This window comes from Malaclemys terrapin, chromosome 2, assembly GCF_027887155.1.
Source record: "Malaclemys terrapin pileata isolate rMalTer1 chromosome 2, rMalTer1.hap1, whole genome shotgun sequence".
NCBI lineage: Eukaryota > Metazoa > Chordata > Testudines > Emydidae > Malaclemys > Malaclemys terrapin.
In genome coordinates, this window is record NC_071506.1 from 208,059,715 (window position 1) to 208,082,083 (window position 22,369).

General features: G+C 43.0%; 2 protein-coding genes across 2 annotated transcripts in view; one reads left to right on the plus strand and one right to left on the minus strand.

Moving 5' to 3' along the window:
* The first annotated feature begins 6,464 nt into the window (after nt 1-6,464).
* LOC128832761 (uncharacterized) lies at nt 6,465-8,689 on the plus strand. Its single transcript, XM_054020358.1, has 2 exons — nt 6,465-7,164; nt 8,122-8,689. Exons 1-2 carry the CDS (start codon nt 6,636-6,638, stop codon nt 8,652-8,654), a joined length of 1,062 nt encoding a protein of 353 aa, XP_053876333.1. The 5' UTR covers nt 6,465-6,635; the 3' UTR covers nt 8,655-8,689.
* Nucleotides 8,690-17,841: 9,152 nt separating this feature from the next.
* BFSP2 (beaded filament structural protein 2) overlaps nt 17,842-22,369 on the minus strand; it is a 35,782-nt gene continuing 31,254 nt past the window's right edge. Inside the window, exons 6-7 of the mRNA XM_054020359.1 lie at nt 21,192-21,412; nt 17,842-18,028 (exon numbers count right to left, since the gene is read on the minus strand). Coding sequence (XP_053876334.1) covers nt 18,025-18,028; nt 21,192-21,412 — 225 coding nt within the window. The 3' untranslated portion in view covers nt 17,842-18,024. The remainder of the gene's footprint in view (nt 18,029-21,191; nt 21,413-22,369) is intronic.

Sequence of the window (22,369 nt, forward strand, 5' to 3'; positions counted from 1 at the left end):
AAGGTTGGTTGAGTTACAGGTTTTTTTGAGAATAGCACATGCGCGCAAGCAAACGCAGAGGGGGTGGATGACTAGGGGAGCGGGGCTTGAGGTGACCACACAGGGAACGTAGGTTGCGGAGCCGTCTTCGCCGCAGCCCCTTATTCCCGCGCGTCTGGGGGGAGGGCCGTGCGCGAGGTAGAGCGCAAGACACTCCCCGGCCTGTGAGCAGGGTGCAGTTAGCGCGGCAGCTGGCGCCCGCCCGCACTCTTTGGAGCTGGGGGATGGGCGTCGTTCCCGGAGGGGGAGGGGCTGGAGCGTCATAGCGTCCCCCTTCCGGTAGCTCTGTGTGCAAGGGTGATGCAAATGAGTGAATGAGCCTGTGGTGCGCGTGTACCTGCTTTGCATGTAACCCGAGTAGGAGCTCTGGTGCTGGAAGCGCGTCTCGCTCACCAACAGGCGTGGGGCTAACAAAAGAGAGTCTCACCCGCCTCCCCGTTCCTATGGCCTAGCTGCAGTTTAGCACAGAAGCCATGTGGCTTGAGTGCTGGGCCCGCCCTGCTGAATAAGGCCCTCTCGATTATCTAGAGCGCAGTGAGAACTGAGAAGGCAGGTTTCCCACACCACGTTCTGCCGCCACGTGCTAGCCTTGAGCTGGGTGGGGTGGGGACTTTATCTAGGAGCAACAAGGCGCATTCACTTCTGCCTGACTCATGTAGGTTTTGGCTTCTCTGGGCTGAGTCTGCCAATTAGTGAAAAATGTGGCACGTGTGTGATATGGGAGCTGGAACAGACCCACCGAAGGCTTTGTGTGGAAACCCCAAAGGGATCTGTTGGGTGGTAACAACTGTTAGTTCCTCAATTGGCTGGGCTAGATTCGCACTGCTGACCTACAGGTGTAAGGGTAGGTTTCAGAGTAGAAGCCATGTTAGTCTGTATCCGCAAAAAGAACTGGAGTACTTGTGGCACCTTAGAGACTAACAAATTTATTAGAGCATAAGCTTTCCTGAAAGGTGAAAGGGTAATTGATCATTAGCGACAGCCTGAAGCATTCAGTTCTCCTTAAGAACTAATTTTTACTGTGTTGACAATAAGATTGCTTTCTTGAAATACGTTTATTTATCCAAGTTCTGATCAGGATCACATGCAGGCAAGGTTTTCCACTTTCTGTATACACAGGCAAAAATATCCCCACTGTGCTTTCTCCTCTTCAAACAAACCTTTTAATAAGTATCTCACCGATTTCTAACGGAAAAATTCTCACTACACTAAAACAAATATTGTTACAACATCCAAAAACACCTATAAATATGTTTTGTTATATAAAATAATTCCAATATTTATTGCACAGGCTTCACGCTGACATATGTTTCCCCCCATATGGGCCATCAGACTGAATCCATAACTTTCAGATATATGGCACCAACCACTTCTATGGGAGTTGCATGAGCATCTGCTATTAAAGTAGAATGATCTTTCCTATTAGTACGGAGGCAGTAAGAGACTCATAAATCTCTACATGAGGCCTAACCACTAGAAAGGGACCAAGATCTGCACTGTGTTAGCATGGATTACCGAAAGAGATCATTTATCTCCTTCCATTTGAGAAGTACTGTGGTAAGGTCTGTCATATTAAATGTGTGTTCTATATTCCTATCTCTATCTAGTCTGATGTTACCTTTTCCCACTTGTCTGTTATCATAGCTGTAAAATGAGTGAACAGTAATTCCCAAATGTAGGGGAAATGATGCCTTGGTTAAAAAGGGTTAGGAAGTGACTAGAAATATTCAGAGCAATTAACAGAAGAGCTGGCATTAGACACATGGGCTCTCAGAAGACAGTTTAGTGCATCTTCCCATAGGCAAAACTGTATTGCAGGGTCTTGCTCTCATCTTCTCCCTCCCTCCCTCCCTCAGAAAATGGTGTGACCTATTGCCATTTGTAAAGGAACAAAATGTGTGAATGTCAAATCTTGGGTAATATTTGGTGGCTTGATCTAGGAGGAAGGGGTGTCTCCAGATATGTGAAGGGGTTTAGGGTTCCCAAATGTATGTGGAAATTGTGGGGTGGGCCTCTGGAGGTGAAGGGAGGGGTGAGAGGGAGAAGCTGGTGAGTGTTCAGTTATGTGTCTGCCTCATCCACTTTGCCAGAAATGGAGGTTTGAGGAGAGGGGAAAAGTTTCCAGATGTGAAGTTTACTTTTTCTGGGCAGCTAAAGGTCTACAGGTATGAAATATTTTTGGTGTGTCAGGATGGGATTGTTAAGGAAATGTGTCTATGTTAAATTACCAGGAGTTCATGTTAGAAGCCTTTGTTGTAAGTAGCTTAGTAAAAATATGGTGGATTATTGCATTCCATTAAAGATTATTATTATTTCTATAATGTAATAGGTATGGATAGTGTTTCACAGACAATAAAAAGTGAAGTGAAGACTTTGAATTCTGGCAAGCATCTCTAATTTATTTACTCCTTGTCCAATTACTTCAAATTTGATAAGTATTCTGCCTCAGTCCCAAAATTAAACTATCAAGTTTGAGCTTGGATTTTACAGGGGGGAAACAAAACTGAGTTAATAATGGAAATGAAGATGCAGTATTAACTATGGAATAACTGCCACTGTATCAAAACAGGATTTAATTTCAAGTAGAATGTATTTTTGGGTTATTGAATCCACCCATGTGGAATTAATTGCAGAATCTGGGCCCAGTATATTAAACTGAAATGTATACATAGGAGCCATCATCTGACTAGACCCTCTTGGGGTTTGTTCTGTGGATCTTTTAGTGGGATCAGCATTGGCTTTAGAGCTGTATGTTAATACAGGGGTCTGTCCTGGATTTGGTACTGTTAAAAATTTTCATTAATGACTTGGATAATGGTATACTTAAAATTTGTGAATGACACCAAGCTGGGAAATTTGCAAACACTTTGGAGACAGGATTAGAATTCAAAATGACATTGATAAATTGGACAGTTGGTCTGAAATCAACATCGTTGCACTCTGCTTGGCACTGGTGAGGCCTCAGTTGGAGTATTGTGTCCAGTTTTGGGCACAACGTGGAGAGAATCAGAGGACAGCAACAAAAATGATAAAGTGTTTGGAAAACTTGACCTATGAGGAGAGGTTAAAAAAACTGGACATGTTTAGCTTTGAGAAAAGAAGACCAAGGGGGAGGGGGAATCAGTTAAATCTTCAAATACATTAATTGGTATTATAAAAAGGGCAGTGATAAATTGTTCTCCATGTCTTCTGAAGGTAGGACAAGAAGTAATCAGCTTAATCTTCAGCAAGGGAGACTATTAGGAAAAACTATAAAAGATAGTTAAGTACTGGAATAAGTTACTGAGGGAAGTTGTGGAATCCTGGCATTGGAAGTTTGTAAGAACGGGTCAGACAAATCAGCTGTCAGGGATGGTCCTCCCTCAGTGCAGGAGGAGGGACTAGATTACCTCTGAAGGTCCTTTCCAGCCCTCCATTTCTGTGATTTATTGTCAATGGTTTATTGTTGTAGTGTTGCCAAATTCTGGATTATCTGGTATGCTGTTTGATCAAAGCCTGGAACTGAGTGGAGGAGACGCTATAGACATAGCGTAGTAGCAGATCTGTTCCACTCAAGTAAACATTACAAACAAAACCTGTTTTTTTTTTGTTTGTTTTTTTAAAGCCAGATACCGAATCTGTATACACTGGAATGAATGTTTTTCTGCAACATTGGACCTGGGTAGGAGTGAATCTAATTTTACTATGATAGCTGAATCTAGTATATATTGGAAAGGTAAGAAGCCATAGCTGTTATCTATGTAGATTGTCCAGTCTTGTTTCTAGCTTTGGGTAGCCCAATGGATTTATAGTGCTGTAAACTGATTTCTTCAGCCCAGTTGATGAACTCAATCAGTAAGGCCTTCAAAAAATACTGCACACTTGTTAAAACCAGGTGTAATTACTGGTTTCTGTTCTTTCTATACTCCTAATTAATGAACAGATATAATGAAACACATTTTTTACTTTTGGTCAATTACTTGGTATATACCTATTTGGCATCCTGGAAATGAATGTTAATGTTTTTATATATAAGGAAATATCTCTCTTGAGCAAAGGTAAAGTAGAAGAAGACATTAGGGAAATCAGTTTGCAGGAGAACATAAGTAATTGAAAAGAGAGAGTGGGAAAGCCCCATTGTCAAAAACAGGGCATTGGTTTAAAATAGGAAAAGCATTTTTTCTTAGATATATAAGTGCATTGGCCTAGTACACAATATGTACTGCACACTGTGTGTGTGTGTGTGTGTGTGTGTGTGTGTGTGTGTGTGTGTGTAAAAAATGCAGGGACACTGTTACTAAAAAGTTCAGCCTCCAATGGACAAATTAAGAGCTGGAAATAAATAAGAATGAGTCTGTGCTTCAAAATGTGTTGTCAGATGTTTTGGAACTCAGCACATTTTGAAGACCAGGATAAAACTGTCAGCAATGGAGATAAACCTTAAAATGGTGCACTTTTAGTCATGTAAAATTATTACTGTATGTTACATTTATTAGACTGCCATAATCAGAAGCATCTGCTGCTTACGTGCTAACCAGAACAAAAATTATCTGTCAAATATTGGTAGCAATATTTATATTCCTATTTTTAGTGTCATTTTATAACTTGGATATTTTTTCTTAGAGCAAAATTATGTGTTCCTAAACTTTGGAGGATAGTGTTGGATAGATTTTTGCCTTGCTGGATTAAAATACTACTACCACTTTGCTTTCCATCCATAAGTCTCAAAATTCTTGAATAAAGAGAAGTGTCATTGCCATATTTAAGAAAGGAAACTGAGGTACAGAGAAGTTAAGTGATCTGCCCAAGGTCATAGAGCACTTCAGTAGCACAGCCAGAAATAGTTTCAGTCCTGAACTACACTGTAAGGAGTAAAGACCAAATTCTTCCCTGTTATTTAGGATCCAGTCCAGTTCTGATTGAAGTTGAAGACTTATTGACGTCAGTGGGAGTTAGACTGGGTCCTTACTCCAGGCAAGCGAATATAAAATTTCTACCTGATTCTCTTTTATGAGTTACTTATGCATGCAAATACTAGATATTAAATATGACAAAACTGTTTATAAATTCTAGTACATAAATTGTGGTAGCCCAAGAGAAGTACATTTATTAATATAATATAATATAATATTTTAGAAATGTACATCTCCCTGACCAGCAGAAATGTGTGTTTATATTCAGTTTCACAGTAGTAGTTATAAATAGATCCATGTGGCTGCAGATAATAGCAGGTTCTGGACCCTAAAGATTACAGGATTGCAGAAAATTGTAGCCATTATAAACTGCATTACACACTTTTATACTGGAAATTATTCATATTCTTTGTTTTTTGAACAATTAATTTATTGTATTTGAATTTCAGTCATGTGTGTTCACCTAACTTTTTGCCTTAATGCAGATGCATATTCATTGTAAGATGGTTTTTATTTTATTAAATTTCATCTGCAAAATGTATCCCAGCCTGCATTCTGCAAGGTTAATGCTGATGTTTACAGAATCTAGCCACAAAGGATAGCCAAAAAGAACTTAACAAGCACATTCCCAGGAGGCAGATTGTCCTCTTTAGTGTTAGAAGCTGTGGGATAGGATTTTGGGGGAAAAAAATCTCCCTGAAGAATCCTTTGTGGAGAGTTTTCCGCATTATTCTATGGAGGGAAGCAGAGGTTTTCCCCTGCAAACCCCACTCCTCACCCTTGGATCCTTGGCCATATAGTTCTTGGAACACACTGTGGGCAATGTGGAAAAGATTATGCAGTCTGAAGAAACTCTGTGTATCACCCCCAACTTGCCCACACTTCCCTTCAGCCTACCTACTCATCACCCCTTTCCTCAACATAGACCCTGAACTACAGAGAAAACACTACTGAATCAGGGTGGTAGGTAACAGGGTCATGGAGACAGCGGAGTCCCCTTCTGCACAGAAGGAGGTTGATCTGCTTGTGGAGGACTCATCAGGCAGATTCACAAGGACTGTATGATTTGGCCTTATATCTCTCTTTAGACTCTCAGTCTAGTACCTGGGTGAATTAGGTGTTTTAAGGCTTAAAATCTATGACTGACTACATAATTGTAGAAAGCCAAACCACACCAGAATTTGCTGTGTGGTCCCCTATTTCTATCACTCTTCACTGTTATCAGACTTTCTCAATACTCTTTATTGACTGTAGTCAGCATCTTGGCAGCAGCTTATGGGAGTCTGGACTTTTCCTGCTCATGCCTTTGGCCAAGTACTCTTAGGCCTGGTCTACACTACAACTTTAATTTGGATTTATTAGCTTTAATTCGAATTTACCCTGCAACCGTCCACACAACGACGCTATTTATTTCGAAATAAAGGGCCCTTTAAATCGATTTCTGTACTCCACCCCGACAAGCGGAGTAGCGCCAAAATCGATTTTAACATTTCGAATTAGGGATAGTGTGGCCACAATTCAATGGTATTGGCCTCCGGGAGCTATCCCACAGTGCATCATTGTGACCGCTCTGGACAGCAATCTAAACTCGGATGCACTGGCCAGGTAGACAGGAAAAGCCCCGCGAACATTTGAATTTAATTTCCTGTTTGCCCAGCGTGGAGAGCACAGGTGACCACAGATAGCTCATCAGCACAGGTAACCATGCAGGCCGATAATCGAAAAAGAGCACCAGCATGGACCGTACGGGAGGTACTGGATCTGATCGCTATATGGGGAGAGGATTCAGTGCTTGCAGAACTTCGTTCTAAAAGACGAAATGCCAAAACTTTTGAAAAAATCTCCAAGGGCATGATGGAGAGAGGCCACAATAGGGACTCAGATCAGTGCCGCGTGAAAGTCAAGGAGCTCAGACAAGCCTATCAAAAAACAAAGGAGGCAAACGGTCGCTCTGGGTCAGAGCCGCGGACATGCCGCTTCTATGCCAAGCTGCATGCAATTCTAGGGGGGGCCGCCACCACTACCCCACCTGTGATCGTGGATTCCGGGTCGGGGATAGTCTCATCAGCTACACCTGAGGATTCTGCCGATGGGGGAGAGGAGGAGGAGGAGGAGCTTGCAGAGAGCACACAGCACTCCGTTCTCCCCAACAGTCAGGATCTTTTTCTCACCCTGACTGAAGTACCCTCCCAAGCCAGTATCCAAGACCCTGACCCCATGGAAGGGACCTCAGGTGAGTTTACCTTTTAAAATATAAAACTTGTTTTAAAAGCAAATGGTTTTTAATGATTACTTTGCCCTGAGGACTTGGGATGCATTCGCAGTCAGTTCAGCTACTGGAAAAGTCTGTTAACGTGTCTGGGGATGGAGCGGAAATCCTCCAGGGACATCTCCATGAAGCTCTCCTGGAGGTACTCCAAAAGCCTTGCCACAAGGTTTCTGGGCAGTGCATCCTTATTCCGTCCTCCATGGTAGGACACTTGACCACGCCATGCTTGCAGCAAGTAATCTGGTATCATTGCCTGACAAAGCCTGGCAGCGTATGGTCCCGGTGTTTGCTGGCATTCAAGCAACATCCGTTCTTTATCTTGTTGTGTAATCCTCAGGAGAGTGATATTACTCATGGTAACCTGGTTGAAATACGGGAACTTAATTAAGGGGACAGAGGTGGCCGTTCCTACTGGGCTGTTTGCCTGTGGCGGAAAATAAATCCTTCCCTGCAGTTAGCCAAGCGCAGATGGGAAATTGGCCCTGAGCTTTTCGCGTTTGGCTATCAGGGATCTTCCCTGTTACCAGCCACGCGGTGGGGGGAGGGGTACAGCAATCATCCCAGAGAATTCATGGCGGGGGTGGGGGGTGGGGTGGTTAGTTTGTTTTCTGCTGCTGCTGAATGTTGACAGAAAAACCGCAGCACTCTACAGGCTATGCTTGGTATGTGGGAAAGGAGGGCGCAGAAGCTGTAAGACAATGGCTTACCATGGCCGCATGCAAGCCGAATTCTGTTGCCTGGACCTGTGATCTCTAGCAGCAAAGCCACAGGCACTCAGCATTAAGAGGCAAAATGCGACCTTGCACAGAAATCACATGTGCTATGTAATGTGAATAGTGTTGGTCACCGTGAAAGAGTATAAGTACTGTTCTGCAAAATGTATCTTTTTAAACAATTCTCTCTTTTTTCCCCTCCCTACAGCAGCTGCAAATTCCTCAAGCCTCCCTCCTCCATCCCGAAGGCTATCACAGATAAGGCATCGTAAAAAGAAGACGCAAGACGAGATGTTTTCAGAAATTATGGAATCCAGCCGCAGTGACAGAGCTCATCTGAATGAGTGGAAGGAAACGGTTTCAAAGTATAGGAAAGAAGCCAGTGAACGTGAGGAGAGGAGGGACCAACGTGAGGAGAGGAGGGACCAACATGAGGAGAGGAGAGACGCTCGAGATGAGAGGTGGCAGCAGGAAGATCAGAGGAGGCAGGATGCAATGCTGGGGCTGCTGCGTGAGCAAACAGACATGCTCCGGCGTCTGGTGGAGCTTCAGGAACGGCTGCAGGAAAACAGAGTGCCACTACAGCCCCTGTACCCCCCTCCCCCCACCCCATGTTCCATATCCTCCTCACCCAGACGTGTAAGAACGCGGGGGGGGGGGGGGAGGCTCCGTACACCTTCCCATTCCACCCCAGTGGACAGCCCAAGCAAAAGGCTGTCATTTTTTTTAACCTTTTTTTAGTGGTCTTTTCCTTCCCACCGATCCTCCTCCCAAATCCCACCCGGGTTCCCTCCCTCTTTTTCTAATCTATTAATAAAGAATAAATTATTTTTAAATGATAGTGACTTTATTTGGTTTGAAAGAAAGCTGGGGGAAGGGGGAGGGTGGGTTCCTTACAGAAAATGAGTCAATAAAGGGGGCGGGTTTTCATGAAGGAGAAACAAACAGATATTTCACACTGTAGCCTGGCCAGTCATGAAACTGGTTTTCAAAGCTTCTCTGATGCACAGCGCTTCCTGGTGTGCTCTTCTAATCGCCCTGGTGTCTGGCTGCGCGTAATCAGCAGCCAGGCAATTTGCCTCAGCCTCCCACCCCGCCATAAAGGTCTCCCCCTTACTTTCACAGATATTGTGGAGCACGCAGCAAGCAGAAATAACAATGGGGAGATTTCTTTGGCTGAGGTCAGAGCGAGTCAATAATGAATGCCAGCGACCTTTTAAACGGCCAAATGCACATTCTACCACCATTCTGCACTTGCTTAGCCTGTAGTTAAACAGCTCCTGACTCCTGTCCAGGCTGCCTGTGTATGGCTTCATGAGCCATGGCATTAAGGGGTAGGCTGGGTCCCCAAGAATAACTATTGGCATTTCAACATCCCCAACGGTTATTTTCTGGTCCGGAAAGTAAGTCCCTTGCTGCAGCCCTTTAAACAGAGTAGTATTCCTGAAGACGCGAGCATCATGAACCCTTCCCGCCCAGCCCACGTTGATGTTGGTGAAACGTCCTTTGTGATCCACAAGTGCTTGCAGCACCATTGAAAAGTACCCCTTGCGGTTTATGTACTCGGTGGCTTGGTGCTCCGGTGCCAAGATAGGGATATGGGTTCCATCTATCGCCCCACCACAGTTAGGGAATCCCATTGCAGCAAAACCATCCACTATGGCCTGCACATTTCCCAGAGTCACTAACTTTCGTAGCAGCACCTGAGTGATTGCTTTGGCTACTTGCATCACAGCAGCCCCCACAGTAGATTTGCCCACTCCAAATTGATTCCCGACTGACCGGTAGCTGTCTGGCGTTGCAAGCTTCCACAGGGCTATCGCCACGCGCTTCTCAACTGTGAGGGCTGCTCTCATCTTGGTATTCTGGCGTTTCAGGGCAGGGGACAGCAAGTCACAAAGTTCCATGAAAGTGCCCTTATGCATGCGAAAGTTCCGCAGCCACTGGGAATCATCCCACACCTGCAACACTATGTGGTCCCACCAGTCTGTGCTTGTTTCCCTTGCCCAGAATCGGCGTTCCATGGATAGAATCTGCCCCATTAACAACATGATCTCCAAAGCACCGGGGCCCGCGGTTTCACAGAATTCTGTATCCGTGTCCATGTCCATGTCCTCCTCATGCTTGTCGCTGCGCTGCCGCCACCGCTGCCTCCTCACCTCGTTTTTCTGGTCCTGGCTCAGCATAAACTCCACGAGAACGCGCGAGGTGTTTACAATGTTCATGACTGCTGTTTTGAGCTGAGCGGGCTCCATGCTTGCCGTGGTATGGAGTCTGCAGTGTTCACCCACCCAGGAAAAAAGGCGCAAAATGGTTGTCTGCCGTCCGTTGCTTTCATGCAGGGAGGGAGGGAGAGAGGAGGTGAGGCTGTACCCAGAACCACCTGCGACAATGTTTTTTGTCCCATCAGGCACTGGGATCTCAACCCAGAATTCCAATGGGCGCGGGAGACTGCGGGAGCTATGGGATAGCTACCCACAGTGCAACGCTGCAGAAATCGACGCTAGCCCCGGTACTTCGATGCACACCGCCGAATTAATGTGCTTAGTGTGGCCGCATACATTTCGACTTTATACAACCTGTTTTCCAAATTCGAATTATATAAATTCGGATTAATCCCGTAGTGTAGACATACCCTTAGACCAGGTATCTTTTGTCCTAGTTCCTGCTCTCATGAGAGGTCAAAAACATGTGTTCGTTATGATCAAGAATGATTTGCAATAGATACTCAAGTGACAGTAGCACTAAAAATATCTCAAAGGCATTTTAAAATATAAAACTGAGAGAAAATTGAAGGGTACAAATCATATCTAGTCTACAGTTTGTATAACGTCCCTACAATATTAGTAAAAAATCTTATGCTAACAATTTGCTGTGGTTTGAGCCAAAGACTCAAATCCTTACATTTTTAGAGTCAGGAGATTGTCAAGCTGTCAGGCTATTTCTGTCACTCTCCCTCTCAGCATCTCAGAGATCAAGTATCTCTTCTTCTTTCCCAGTGAAATTCTTTGCCGTTATATCCTTAGCTGTCAACTTTATATTAAGTAACAGAGCCACTGCTGCTGAGGCTTTCTAACTAGTTTCTAAGATTTGTCAGTTATCTTTGTGTATGTATCATACGATGCTGCTCTTATATTTCTATGTATTATTAGCATTGACAGTCTGTGTGCTTAGCTTAGATGGCTTGATCCTGTGCAGGGCAGGTGCTGAGGGTTGTATAGGTTAAAAGTTATGAGCAGAACAAGGGAGCACTGGGGAATCTGATCTGATATTGATACCACTGTTGAAAGGCTGCCAAATTACTTCTGTCTTGTAGGTAGGTGTAATCAGGGAACAAGTAGCTAAATAACTGATTAGATCATCCTGAAGTCCATTGCTTCCCAGGTGCACTCATGCAATGACTTGCAGATTCAACAGTGAAATGATCCAAGCTGGCAATCAGTTTCCATACAGCACATTTTCCTTCAACTTTCATGGTAGATAAACTGGTATTGTCTTCCATATTGCCACTAAAGAAAGCTCTGCACCTGATCCTGAGATACCGAAATGCAGATCATTTGGCAATTAACACTGCTCTACAGCCAAAATGCTTCTGAAATAAATGTAGTCAAACTTTACTAATTCTGGGTCACTGAGAATGAAAATGATGCTTAAAATTGTTGATTGGCTCTAGTTTTCAAGATATGCTATTGGGTCAGTATATACGACCCTTGACTTGGGAATGGCAGAGGATAAGTGAGTTATAAAGGGAAGGGATCTCAATTTAAACCAAAAATGACTAAAATACATCTTTGACTGGATCTATGAATAAATCTGTGACTGGGTTTGGACAGTACTTGCTTTTTAGGCAAAACAATGAATGATGCAATCTGAAGCTGGTATTGCGTCATACATGATATGAATTGCATCATGTTATTCTTAGAAGTCATGGATGATGCAATCATAACGAAGCTTACATCACTCTGCTGAACAAATTGCCCTATATCCGCTCTAGAAATCATACAGTGTCGTGCTCTCTTATTTGTCAGTGTTTGATTTTGCAAAGGGACACATTTCTGTTTAGCCAAAGTGAGCAGAGATTCCTCGTACTTGTGTGAACAGTGCAGATAACTTCTGCTATGTTTGTGGTGAAGTGACTTTTGCATCACAAAAGCACAGTATAACCACTATGGTTAAGAAAGCCTATCACCTTTATTTTGGCTGCAAATTGGAGATCAGGACAAGAGGTGGGCCCCACACATATGCTGCAACACTTGTGCAACAAATCTTCGCCAGTGGTTGAACAGGAAAAGGAAATCTATGCCTTTTGCAGTGCCAATGATTTGGAGAGAGCCAACAGATCATACCAGCAATTGTTACTTCTGCATGATGCCTCCAGTTGGGAAAGGTGTGTCAAAGAAGAAAAAGTGGACTGTGCATTATCCAAACATTCCATCAGCTATATGCCCAGTACCCCACGGAGAAGGACTGCCGATTCCTGATGCACCAGAATCATTCTCACTTGAGTCAGACGAGGAAGAGGATGAATCTTCTGGTCCTGAACCATCAATGTCACAGGACACACATTTTCTCCTGTCCTCCTCCTCTGAACCACACCTCATAACTCAAGGTGAACTGAATGACCTTGTCAGGGATTTGGAACTACCCAAGAGTAAGGCAGAGCTGTTGGGCTCCAGACTACAGCAGTGGAATCTCCTGGCAGGTGATGTTAGGGTTTCCATGTTCCATGACTGTCAAAAGGATCTTGTCCCATTCTTCTTCATGGAAGGTGATCTTGTAGCCTGCAACAACATCGATGGCAGCCCTCAACATCGTTCACGATCCAGATGAGTGGAGACTGTTCATTGATTCATCGAAGACGAGTCTTGAAGCTGTTTTACTGCATAATGGCAATGTTTTGCCATCAATTCCAGTTGGTCATGCAGTCCATATGAAGGAAACCTATGACAACATGAAACAAATTTTGAGGTGCATAAACTATGACCGACATCAGTCGCAGCTTTGTGGCAATTTGAAGGTTGTTTCTCTCTTGCTTGGTCTGCAGACTGGATACACAAAGTACTGCTGTTTTCTCTGCGAATGGGATAGTCGTGCAAGAGATTCCCACTACATCAAGAAAGATTGGCCACTCCAACAGTCATTGGAGCCTGGGAGGAAAAGTGTTCAGCATCCACCACTTGTTGAATCAAGGAAGATTTTGTTACCACCCTTACACATCAAACTGGGTCTGATGAAGAACTTTGTCAAGGCCATTGACAAAACACAAGCAGCTTTCAAGTATCTCCGTGGAAAATTTCCAAGGTTAAGTGAAGCTAAGATAACGGAAGGTGTCTTTGTTGGTCCTCAGATTCGTGAACTTCTTCGAGATGATGCATTTGACCATGCACTGCGTGGCAAGGAAAAGACCGCATGGAAAGCCTTCCAGTTAGTGGCAATAAATTTTCTCGGAAACAACAAGGCAGACAACTACAGGTTGTTGGTGGAAAACCTCCTCAAGGCATACAAAAGTCTTGGTTGCAACATGTCACTAAAGATACATTTTTTGCACTCTCATCTAGATATTTTTCCACTGAACTGCAGAGCAGTGAGCGACGAGCACGGCGAGCGATTTCACCAGGACATTGCAACAATGGAGAAACGCTATCAGGGCAAATGGAGCCCATCTATGCTTGCAGACTATTGCTGGACAGTGACAAGAGATGCTCCATTTAATGAATACAAGAGACAAGCCAAGAAGCGCCGAGTAGACACTGAATAGGACTAAACTATGTACAGAATAGTTTTTTGCCTTTTGTTTCCTAATAAATTTTATTTATATAACCCTTTTGCTGATTTTTAAAGTGTTACATAAACAGGACAGGTGAAATATTATCATGTAAAGCAACCATAAACCCATGAAAAGACCTAGGTTTACAATTTATGATTAAAACTCTACTATCTACACAATATACATAGACACAAAATGTAAAAACTTAAATATCTTAGAAACAGTAGCCAATCAGTTGTTTTAATTGTCATATTTGAATTCAGCACATCAAAATACATAATAAATAGCACATTTTTATCTCTGAAGCAAACGACTTCTCAAAAATTGTAGACCAGTGTTATTGCTAAACAACTCCATTCTGTTACCAGGGCTAATGTGACCCTAATGCTTTTCTGCTTCTTTTGTGTCGTTCATCTCTTGCAAACACAATATCATAAAGCAGTGGAATGGTCCTCTCTTGATTAGAAATTTAATACTTGTTAGGAGCATGGTACTGATAGCTGCTTCAGCTGTTAGATCTGGAACTGACTCAGCAGAAACCAAAGAAAACAGTAGCACCCCTTTACTGAGGATGGAATGGATTATGCTTTACTGTCATATACTGTACTTACCCACAAGGACCTAGACCCCAGGCTCCAGCCTGAACCTGGAAGTCTACATAGCAATGAAATGGGCCTATAGCCTGAGCTCAAGTTGGCTGTCATGGGCCAGCCATGGGTTTTTCTTCGCATTGTAGACATACCCAAAGTCTCTGCAAGAACTGAGAATAGACCTACCATCTCGAGACTCCTATTCCAGTGTTTTAACAATAAAACCATACTTTTTCTGCATCCTTGGCTTTCTGACTTCGTCTCATCCCTTTGTGAAATGGTGATAATACCTTTGTAAACTGCTTGGATACTCCCAGATCACAGGCACAAAATAAATAGAGCTTGAACACTTTGCCAGATAACAACTACTAGCCAGAGGACTATATGTACTAGACAGCATCTATTTAAAACAAACAAACATAAATACCAGGAAGACAGAGCACTGGCAAGATCCAAGGGCAATGCCCTAGTGAAGTCCCTCACAGCTGTTCGGAGGTAGTAATTTACTGGGATTCCTGCCAGGGGTTGTCATTTGAATCTGCTTGAGGGCTTCATCCTTCATATCAGCCTCTGGCTATTAGGTGTTTGATACAATTTCAGACCCTCACAGTTGGAAGGAAGAAGTTTTCTTGCTTGTTCCCCCTAGCCAAGAGTTATCTGAATGTACTTAATGATGGAGAAATGTGTTTTGTTAAGGTCTAAAGTTTTATGGGGAGGATAATTACACAATTATAGTTGAAGTCTTCTAGGGATTTTTTAACATTTTTTAGTAAAAGACTGTAAAATCAATCCACTAGTAACACTGATGTGCTCAGATTTACACAGTAGGTTTTTACACTACACAATATTGTGGAAACTGCAATAGAAGGAAAGTTGAAAATGGGAAAGTTAATGGAAATAATGATTCTTTAAAAAATAGTTTGAAACACATCCTAGTTAAAAAATGTAGGTCTGTATCTAACATAACAATTGCTAGAATGGAGAGTTGGGGTAAAAGTGACCCGGGCTGTGACCCATGTGACCCGGACATTCAAGAAGCCAAAGTCAGCAGCCAGTTTTGAAAAATTTCCCTGTAATTTGCCTGAGCCTCAGTTCCCCATCTCTAAACCCTATAAACCACTTGTATTGTGAGAATAATTCATTGTTATTTGTATGGCACTCAGATACTCTGGTGATGAACACCTTAAAAATAATATGGATAGTTTTATCCAGGAATACAGTAACTGTTTTCTAATGCGCTTCACAGGAAATAACTTTGTTTAAAAGAGCCAGTTGTACTACGTCACACATCTGGGAGACTACTTTGATTAACTCTTGGCCTTTACTAAGGGAAGAGACGGTCCCAGGAAGATCAACCAAAAAAACGGGGAGAACCCTGACTATAAGTATTAAAGTTGAGGAAGGTAGAACACAGATGTTTTTCAAGCAACTGTTGCAATTCCAAAGAAAAAAGATCTTATTAGGAAAATAATTTATATTTTACATTACAATTCAAAACCAGATCCAAGATATGCCAGATCATTTGAACCTAAAATCCAAGTCCATGTTGAAAAAAGACTTCTGGAAGATGCCCTATTTCACATAAAATACTCAACTCTTAAAATAAATGAAAGTAGGAGACCCAAGATCCTGCTTGTCAGAATGTGGCTCTCACACACACTCCATCTGATCTGCTGTGCACCAGTTTGTGTATAATTACACAATTGTAGCAGCACTCTCAATTTCCGAGGTGCTGTACAAACATATAGGAAGACACAGTCCCTGTTCTGAAGATTTTACAATCTAATAAGAAAAGGAATATACAAATGTCACGTGAAATGGATACAACATACAAGCATGGGCAGTATGTAATGGAGGCTGGGGAGGCTAATGCTCCCTGCCACAGCCCTGGGGCAATGGCTGGTGTTTGGGGCTCCTCTGGGCAGCTGGGACTTGGGCAGGGAGGCATGGCTGGAGTTCGGGGCAGCTTGGGCGGGGCTCAGGGCAGCTTGGGCGGGCCAGCCCGGGTTCCTCCGGCTGTGGTGCGGGGCTCAGGGCCCCTCTGGTCCTGGTGGGCAAGAGCGGGGTGGGGCGGGGCCTTGGGCAGAAAGGGGTGGGGGGCTAGCCTCCACAAACGGAGGGTTTATGTGCTGTCCATGCATACAAGCTTTTTTCTGTTGCGTTTAATGAGGCATATAGTCATTTCCCATATACTCCTCTATCTAGCCATTTCTTGACCAAAATCTTGTAGGCATCACAGTTGAAATGGGTCTTAATGAGAGAATATATGAGGAGAGGTTGTTTTATGGACGATCTCAGGAAGGGTGTTGCATGCCTAGGGGGTTGGTGTAGAGGAAAGGTTAAGACAGTGTTGAGAGAAGCACATTAACTGGGCATTAAGGCTGGCATCACTGCTGATGAAGTATAATAAACCTAGAGTTAGTTTGTTTTTCTCATCCATTTAAGGGTCTTTGTAGCTTTGTTTGATATTTATTTAATTAAAAAAAAAAAAAAATGTCCTCAGACTGTGACTCTTTAAATGTGTATCCTATTTCTTAGCACCCTTTGATTTCATATAATGACGTATATCAAAATATCCTGAAGCAGATACATGCCAAGCATTTATTTCTTATCTAGTTGTTTATATTGTAAAGCCCTGATCCAGCAAACACATATGTGTTTAGCTTTACTCATATGAAGGGATTACTCTCACAAATAAAAGTTCATCATATGCATAAGGGTTTGCAGGAGTGGGCCAAAGTTTTATATTTCTCTGATTATATAGTAACTGCTTGAACATGTTACAGAGTATATAACAATATTACAAATACAATAAAATGAGAAAATTAAAATATAAAAAGGAGGACTAAATAGTAGAGGTGATTGGCAATAGTATGCAGATTGCTTTACCGCAAAGTCCGGTTCAGATATGCTCCAGGTCAGTCACTGCAATTGACGGGTGACTAGTGGCATATGAGAAAAGTTAGTGATCTTGGCCCAATTGCTGCAAGGTGGTCATATCACAAAACATACCACCACACTTGCACTAATTACCACTCTTGTTAGCAAGCTCAGCAGAAAGGCCAAAGATTGAAGGGGCATTGAAAATGAGTTACCCTGTTTTGTCTTAGGAGAAGTTTCCTCCGGAAGAAAACTAAGGTATGTTTTCAGGGTGATGTGGGGAAGCTTGTATTGCTGCTGCCTAAGTTTTACCTACTGTAAAACTAATTGCATTAAGTTAATTTCATGCTTCATCAGCCTCAGGTTTATTAGTGCAAATTAAATTTCACACTAATGAGCCAAAGTTCTTGTGAAGGAACATGGAAACCTGCGTTTCCATTCATTGCAGTAAAAATACATTTTGTGCTATTTGCATAGTGGGTGAATAGTCTAATAACAGTATTTGTATTGCAAAAAGAGATTAATAAACTTTGTGAATAAAAAGAGGACCTTTGCTGTTAATCTAGTACCTTTCAGCAGCACTGACAAGTATTGGAGAATGATTTTTAAAAAATCAAACAATTACAATGAATTATTTATTTTTATTATTATAATTTTAACAACATGGGTAACTTGAAATCTGTAAGCAAAGCACTCACATGAGGAAGAGACTCTAATAAAGTTGTTCAAGCTACAACCTACTTAGATTGTTAAATCAAACTGAATAAAGCAGGCTGCTTTGATGGGTTTATGGTTTCCACAAACATTTTTGTCAGTGACATCATCTTTTGCTTTGAATTCCAACATTGTCTTCTGTGGACAGGGAATTTCAAAATCAGCTGAAAGTTAAAAAAAAAAAATTGCTGATTAGAGCAAGTAATAAGAGGAAAGGGAAAATTGTTGGACCAAATTCTACTTTCCCATACACCAGTGAAATGCCATTGGCTTCAGTAGGCTTACACCAATGTAACTGAAAACACAGTTTCGCTTAATATATAATTTATCTCACAATGAATGAAATTTACCCCTTCACAGATGATAATCTTAAAGTTTGTGCACCGCTTCGGTGCATGGTGGTGGCATATAAGCCTTGTGCTTGTTCTCTGCACAGGGCTGAATTTCACCAATACCTTTATTCCAGCTCTTTGAGAACATTTTGATTATTATTAAAATTCTACCATTGCTATACATTAATCTTTTTAAAAATGTATTAATATGTAAAGCATTTTCATTTGTATATAAGAACTTTTGAAGATTTGGACCATGAAAGGTAGTATGTGTATTTATTAGAGATCATCCTGGACCAAAATGCACACCCAACACACATGTCACTTTACTGAAATTTAATTCTCCATCCAAACTTTGTGGCTCAGGCCTCTTTCTCTGTCTTCACTCCCACACATCTCCCCTCACATAAGTGAAATTCTCCTCTGTTCAGACGGCCAGAATAAGGTCTGTAGACTACTTAAGTCCCCTTTGTCTAAGGCCTGAAGTGGCACTTCAGACATGTACAGGCCTCTTTTGGCTCTCTGCACATAGGTGAATTTCACCCCAAAGAAACATGGGAATTACACCACTAGTCTTGCAACTCTAAACAGAAAACAGGAGGGAACCAGTTTTTTTTGGAAGATCATTACAAGCATCCTGCAGAGTTATGGACATAGTTAGCTGTTTGAATGTATAATCCCACCACGTTTGTTTGAAAGATCTTAGAACAGAATTGCAGTACTTCTATTTATCATGATCAGTTTGCTCCATTATATTATTTGTAAGACGGTAGGTAGGTTCTGTGCAATAGCTGATACTGGGCATTCTGATGATTAGTGTATATAGACAATTTCAATGTATGTTTCAACACTTTCCCGCAAAACTTGGAATGAAAATCAGTAGAAATTTAATTTCCAGGACCCAGCTGTTTATATACCTTTTACTTTCTTCAGCATTTTCACAAGGTGCATGTGCTCCCCTTGTTGCTATCCTACAGCCCACTCAGAAGCCAATTACAGTTGTGACATTGGGTCTTCTATTTATGGAGGATCAAGACCCGACTTACTAGCACCGAGGTATTTTCTATTAGGCAGGAGATTATGCTGTCTGAAAAGCAAACCATTTTAATGAGGGCCTGTTGACAGAAAACTTTGATTTGGAATGTGAGAGAGGGGAGGGGATGGGTTCTCGTAGGCTCTGTGGCTAATTCTGATGATTAGAGATCTTCCAGAAGCAAACTCCAAAACACTTTAAATTAATTTAGAATTTCTTCTCCAGAGGAAAAGTGTTCAAAGAAAAAGAATAGATTATTTTTCTCCACAAAAGATATAGATAGTGGGCCAAATTCAGCTTAGACCCCCCAATTCAACAAAGCATTTAAACATGTGTTTAAGCTTGCCTCTGTTCAGCAATGCACTTAAGCACACGCTTAGTTATAAGCGTGTGCTTAAGTGCTTTTGCTGAATTGCAGGGGTGCTCAGTTACTCCCCAGTTGAGAGCAGAATATAATCCATGTAGTCAGAACCAGATGTAGATTCAGTATTTTCTTCTGTGATGGAAAATGTGGTATATTTGATGGTAAAGCAAGAAACAATCAACTAGAAGAAACAAATGTTTCCCTTGATAAATACTAGAACATAGTCTAAACATTAATCACTAAGGCCCAGATCACCCTGGTGCAAGACAAGGTTAGGGGGCCCCTTCCAGACTCTGGGCCACAACCCCCAACATACCCCCCACTCTCCAACATCCCCCAATTCCCCTACAGTTCATCCCACCATCCTCCACTTGTCCCCAACCCCTCATCCTGGTGCCCCCCCCAACACTCCCCACCTCACCCCATAGCCCACCAACACCTCACTCTGTCACCCACTCCCCCTGGGACACTCATTGGCACTGCCGTGGCTCTGTGCTCTGTTCCTCTCCTGGGCTACGGTGGCTCCTCCCAGTCCCAGTGGTTCTGCTCATTCCTATCACCCAACCCACACACACCACACAGGCCAAATTTGAGTGATGGGTGGCATTGTGAGAGTGCACATGGGAGTTGCAGTGCTGATGTGGTTTGCTCCAACTGCCCCTCTGTCATGATGGAGTTGTGGCTGGATCAGATCTGAGTGGTACTTCGTGCGACCCCCATGTACCAAGTTGCAAGGCCATTAAACATGGCCCGGCTGTCCCCTGTCATGACAGAGGGCAACTGGGCCAAACCTGAACAGCACTGCAACCCCGCATGCCTTGTTGCAATGCCACGCAAATTTGGCCTGGCTGCCTCTCTGACCGGGCCAAATTTGAGTGAGTAGTGTTGAGACTCTGTGTACCAAATAAAGTGCTGTAGCACTACTCTATCTGTTTGGGCCCCCATAGGTTTGTGGGACCTGGAGTGACTGCACCACTGTAGCTATGCCACTGTCTAGCAAAGTATGTAAGCAGGTGCTGTCTTTTAAGCATGTGAATAATCCTATTGACTTCAATGGGACTACATGTGCTTAAAAGTAAATGTGTTCAAGTATTTTACTGGATCATGGCCTAAATCATATTTTCTGTTCTGTAGGAGGATGAGGCCTTCCCCAAGAGCCCAGCCTGAGTGGCTGGTCTTTATACTGGGAGGGAGGGGTGTCTAAGGAAGGGAATCATGTTCCCAACATATGAAGCAGCAGCACAGCTGCTTTACATCGGTTAATGTAACTTTGAGGCTGTAATAGCTTCTTTATCTCTTATGTCTCAGTGCTTTGGGAAATGAAGGCTCCTTGATCCACTGGCCCTGGTCTACTCCTCCCCTGCCCTGCTCTCACACTACTGGCATCTAATGCAAAGAACTAGGAACCTATGCAGAGTTGGACTTGAGGTGTACATCCCCCTGTACAGGTTCTTCAAATCTAGCCACTGCTCAGTGGACCATTCCAGTTCTGTTGTCTCTGGGGATCTCAGCGCATATCCCGCAGTGCACATTGTTATTATTCATGTTATTCACAAGTTCTGTGTTCATGACATACTCTCCATTTTAAAAAGAAATACCTTCTTTCTTCTGCATCCAGAAGACAGTGATATGCAGCGATATCCTTCTCCAGCTGTATTTTGTTGGACAGCAGAGTTTCACGATCCCTCTGCTGCTGCTCAGTTTCTGCTCTGATTTCTCGCACCTCTGCCTCTAGCTTGGTAATGACAGAGCCTAGGTTCTGAAGTTCAATGTCATGCCAGTGCTTAGCATCATACAAGGAGTTCTCCAGACCCCTTTTCTACATGAAACAGTAATTATAACACTCAGAACAGAGTCATGATTTCTGATAATCTTTGTAGTAGCGTTTCAGTTAGGCTGCAGTGAATGGTATGTGTGGGAAATTTGAAACTGCCCTAATCCTTTGCATTTGAATTTGCTGAAATGGAGACCCCAGTATACTGGGCATTCTGTTCATTAGATATTTGTATTCTATCTGTGCATTGTGGCAATGTGGACTGATAAACTGCTTTGTCCAAGGCTATCTCAGAGTTTTTCAAACTGTGGGGTTTGCCCCCCCCCCATAGGAGCATGGAGGAACTTGGGGGAGGGCGAGTGGTGACTCCAGGTGGCTTGTGCCAGCCCCAATAGCAGGGCCTGGTCCAGCCCCCATGGGGAAGGGGGGCGGAGAGGGAGCATTACCTCCCCTGCGACCCACCTCAGTGGGCCACCCAGCCTGTGGGTCAGGTTCAGCATCCGCTGCAACTGTGCAGATTTCTGCTCTTGGCAGCCTCCATGTTCAGCGCTGGCTCCCCCTCCAGAGACCTTCCCAGGTGCTTTCCCCCACCCTAAAAACCCAAGAGGGGAGGGGCAGAGGGGCAGGTATTGGCCTTGCCCTAGTGGCACTGTCTGGCTGCAAGGTAGAAGCAGCCTGCTGCTGAGGAAGCCTTGGCTGTGCCATTGCTAAGTATCTGTGTATTTGAAACTTACAGGTGTAGGTAATTTACTTAAAGTTGTGTTACGGCCTCTGTTAGGTTTATGAATAGTCTATCAAGCATACTTTATGTATCTATTTTTGTCTGAGTTGTAAGGGTGCAACAAAAATTGTAACTCAAAGGGGGTGCTCAGCTCAAAAAGTTTGCAAACCGTTGGTCTATCTGGTTAAAAGGCACTAAAGTTTGCTTAATATACTTTGTGCTCTATAACACTATGTACCCAGTAATCTCAGTGAGGTTTACAAATGTTAATGAATTAAAGT

Excerpts from the sequence above, each read along its gene's own strand:
- LOC128832761 (XM_054020358.1), top strand. The coding sequence starts at position 6,636 with ATGCAGGCCGATAATCGAAAAAGAGCACCAGCATGGACCGTACGGGAG. Across the intron at positions 7,165-8,121 it reads CCCCATGGAAGGGACCTCAG|CAGCTGCAAATTCCTCAAGC; the intron begins GTGAGTTTACCT and ends CCCTCCCTACAG.